Source organism: Babylonia areolata, chromosome 6 (genome assembly GCF_041734735.1).
Source record: "Babylonia areolata isolate BAREFJ2019XMU chromosome 6, ASM4173473v1, whole genome shotgun sequence".
Lineage (NCBI taxonomy): Eukaryota > Metazoa > Mollusca > Gastropoda > Neogastropoda > Buccinidae > Babylonia > Babylonia areolata.
Genome location: NC_134881.1, coordinates 39,511,912 through 39,514,406, shown reverse-complemented (window position 1 = coordinate 39,514,406; position 2,495 = coordinate 39,511,912). Strand labels below are relative to the sequence as shown.

The 2,495-nt window shown below is 42.3% G+C and overlaps 1 protein-coding gene across 1 annotated transcript; it reads left to right on the top strand.

Moving 5' to 3' along the window:
* The first annotated feature begins 1,130 nt into the window (after positions 1-1,130).
* On the top strand, positions 1,131-2,168 carry LOC143283517 (putative serine/threonine-protein kinase PRKY). The gene has a single exon (XM_076589762.1). It carries the CDS (start codon positions 1,131-1,133, stop codon positions 2,166-2,168), a length of 1,038 nt encoding a protein of 345 aa, XP_076445877.1.
* The last annotated feature ends 327 nt before the right edge of the window (positions 2,169-2,495 follow it).

Sequence of the window (2,495 nt, the reverse complement as noted above, 5' to 3'; positions counted from 1 at the left end):
TTAATCTCATGTTAATATTGATATTAGCATTTTTTTTAAAAACTATATTATGTACTGTTTGTTTATTTGTTTTACTTCATTATTTCATTACTTACTGTTTATGAATGTTATTTGATACAAGTCATAATATGGTTCATCAGCCGTCATGATAAAATTGAAGTGCAACGTTGTGAGCACAGTATAAGCTTTAAGCTTGTTGATGCTCTTTTGTCATTCATTGCATTGTAATCATGTGTATTGTTGAATAATTAAAGATTATTTGAAAAAAAAAAAAAAAAAAAAAAAAAAAAAAAAAACAGCCCGAGGTACGTATCGACAGCTAGACAGACAGCTCACACAGCCCACGATTATCTACTTAACAGGTACGTTGGTTTCTGTTCCCAATGTAAGGCAAGAACGGGAAAAAAAACAACCTCACGTCCTGCTTATAGTTATTATATTCATTACGCTAACGATAACAATATCTATAACTATGTGCGTTTATGATATTAAAAATGATAATCCTTTTCGTTCTCCGTCTATAGACTTCACAAGCCTCACAGTTACTCGTATGTATTCGAATGGATTTTTCCTGCATGACGGAGGATTCACCGATCTTACCCACACATGTTGGGGGTGTGCACACTGAATGCTTTGGTGTTTCCATAACCCGTTGAACTTAATTTCGGAACGGTATATTTACTGTGTGGGTTTCATCTTTCAGTCGCACGTGAAAACACTCGGGATGCCGGCAGTTAAGGCACTAGCAGGATGTTCAGGATAAAAATAAATCTGTACATGTAGATTTTTTTGTTTTCGATGTGTACTAAATCATCATTTTCTGTGAGTGTGTTTAAATTCGTACATTCGAGATCGGGCATGTTACGTAACGTTGCATAAGTCATCTGTAAGTGAATGTTAAAATTTGTACATTCAGATTCCCTGTTGTCGACATTTATCAACACGTATATTTGCGTTGGTGTTTCAGGTATCTGGAAGACCCCTGTATCCAGCAGTCTGCCCAGAGTCAAACAGATCCCTCCACACCTGACCGACAAACCTGCCATTCCAGGGCTTTCTGTCCAGTGTACTTGTCCACCAGTACCTTTGTTAACAGTGTTTGGCTGACCCGTCAGTTTGTTTCTGTAACAATGAGTTGCTTTGTGCCTGCTTGCCTCGCTTCCTCGCACGTTGAGAACAACGATAAAGCTGACCGACCAATGAATTTAGCAGGTTTCAAACCTTTGAAAGTGTTAGGGGAGGGCAGCTATGGCAAAGTAGTTTTAATGTTCGACGAGACAGCAGACCTTTATTTTGCTGTGAAGCTTGTGTCTGTTCGGCCCGATCCTTCCTACGAAACTCAGTACATCGACATCATGAAGGAAAGAGACATCCTGAAAAAGTTATCCGGTGATCCTTTCTTCCCCACGCTGTATTTCACAACCAAGACGGAAGATTATGCCTGGTTCGGTTTGGAGTTTTATCCTGGGGGCACCTTGAATGACCTCATCAAAAACATTGTCAGAGCTGAAGCAAAAATTAGCTTCGGGCAAGCTCAGTACATTGTTGCTGAAATTATTATGGCAGTTTGGAAACTGCATAAAAAACACATTCTACATAATGACATCAAACCTGACAACTTTTTGATAGACAGCCGGGGCCACCTTGTCCTCACAGACTTTGGGATGAGCGTGTTAATGGACAAACGCAAGCGTCTGGAGGAACAAGTCTGTTGGATGAAGTACGAGACAGGGACGGAGTACACTGCTCCAGAAATGCTGGACGATGATGTGCCCCACAGTTACCCCTCCGACCTGTATTCGGTGGGGAGAACCATCCAGCGTGTGTGTAATAAGAATTACATGGACGACTCTTGGGACCGTAAGACCAAGCGGGACATCAGGCACGTTCAACGCCTGCTGATTAAACCTGACCCAGGCCAGCGAGCCACCATCAAGTCCATCTCCAAACACCGATTTTTTAGGGGAGTTCGTTGGAAAGATGTCAGCCGTAAAAAAGTGGATATGATGAAACCTCATCCGCAGGTCGACTTTCTTAAACCTGAACAACCGTGTGCAGACTCAGTCCTGGGCAGCCTGGAAAAGTCAAGTGCTGTCGACCAACTCTTGGAGGATTTTTCTACGAAACTGAAGCTGAACAAACGCAACAGTGTCTGTTTATCTTATTGAAAATGTTCATCTAAATCCATGATGCTCAAGATGGCGCTGACCAATGGCGACACAGGGATAGTTGTCTTGTTTATTTTGTGTTTCATTCTATGTGTGTTAGGGAAACAGCTGCGATCCTACAACACGATTGTGACACGCTGCTGTATGATAGGGAATAGGTGGGTGTGTTCACTCTATCGTGATTTACAACCATCCACCATAAACACTGACCGATCAACACGCAAGGCTCAGTCCGCGAGGAAACGTGGAATGCGAGAAGGGGCCCTTTCAAGGTTACGCCAACGAAGTTTTCGCCCTCCTCTACCCAGTATGTTCCTGTCCAACGTT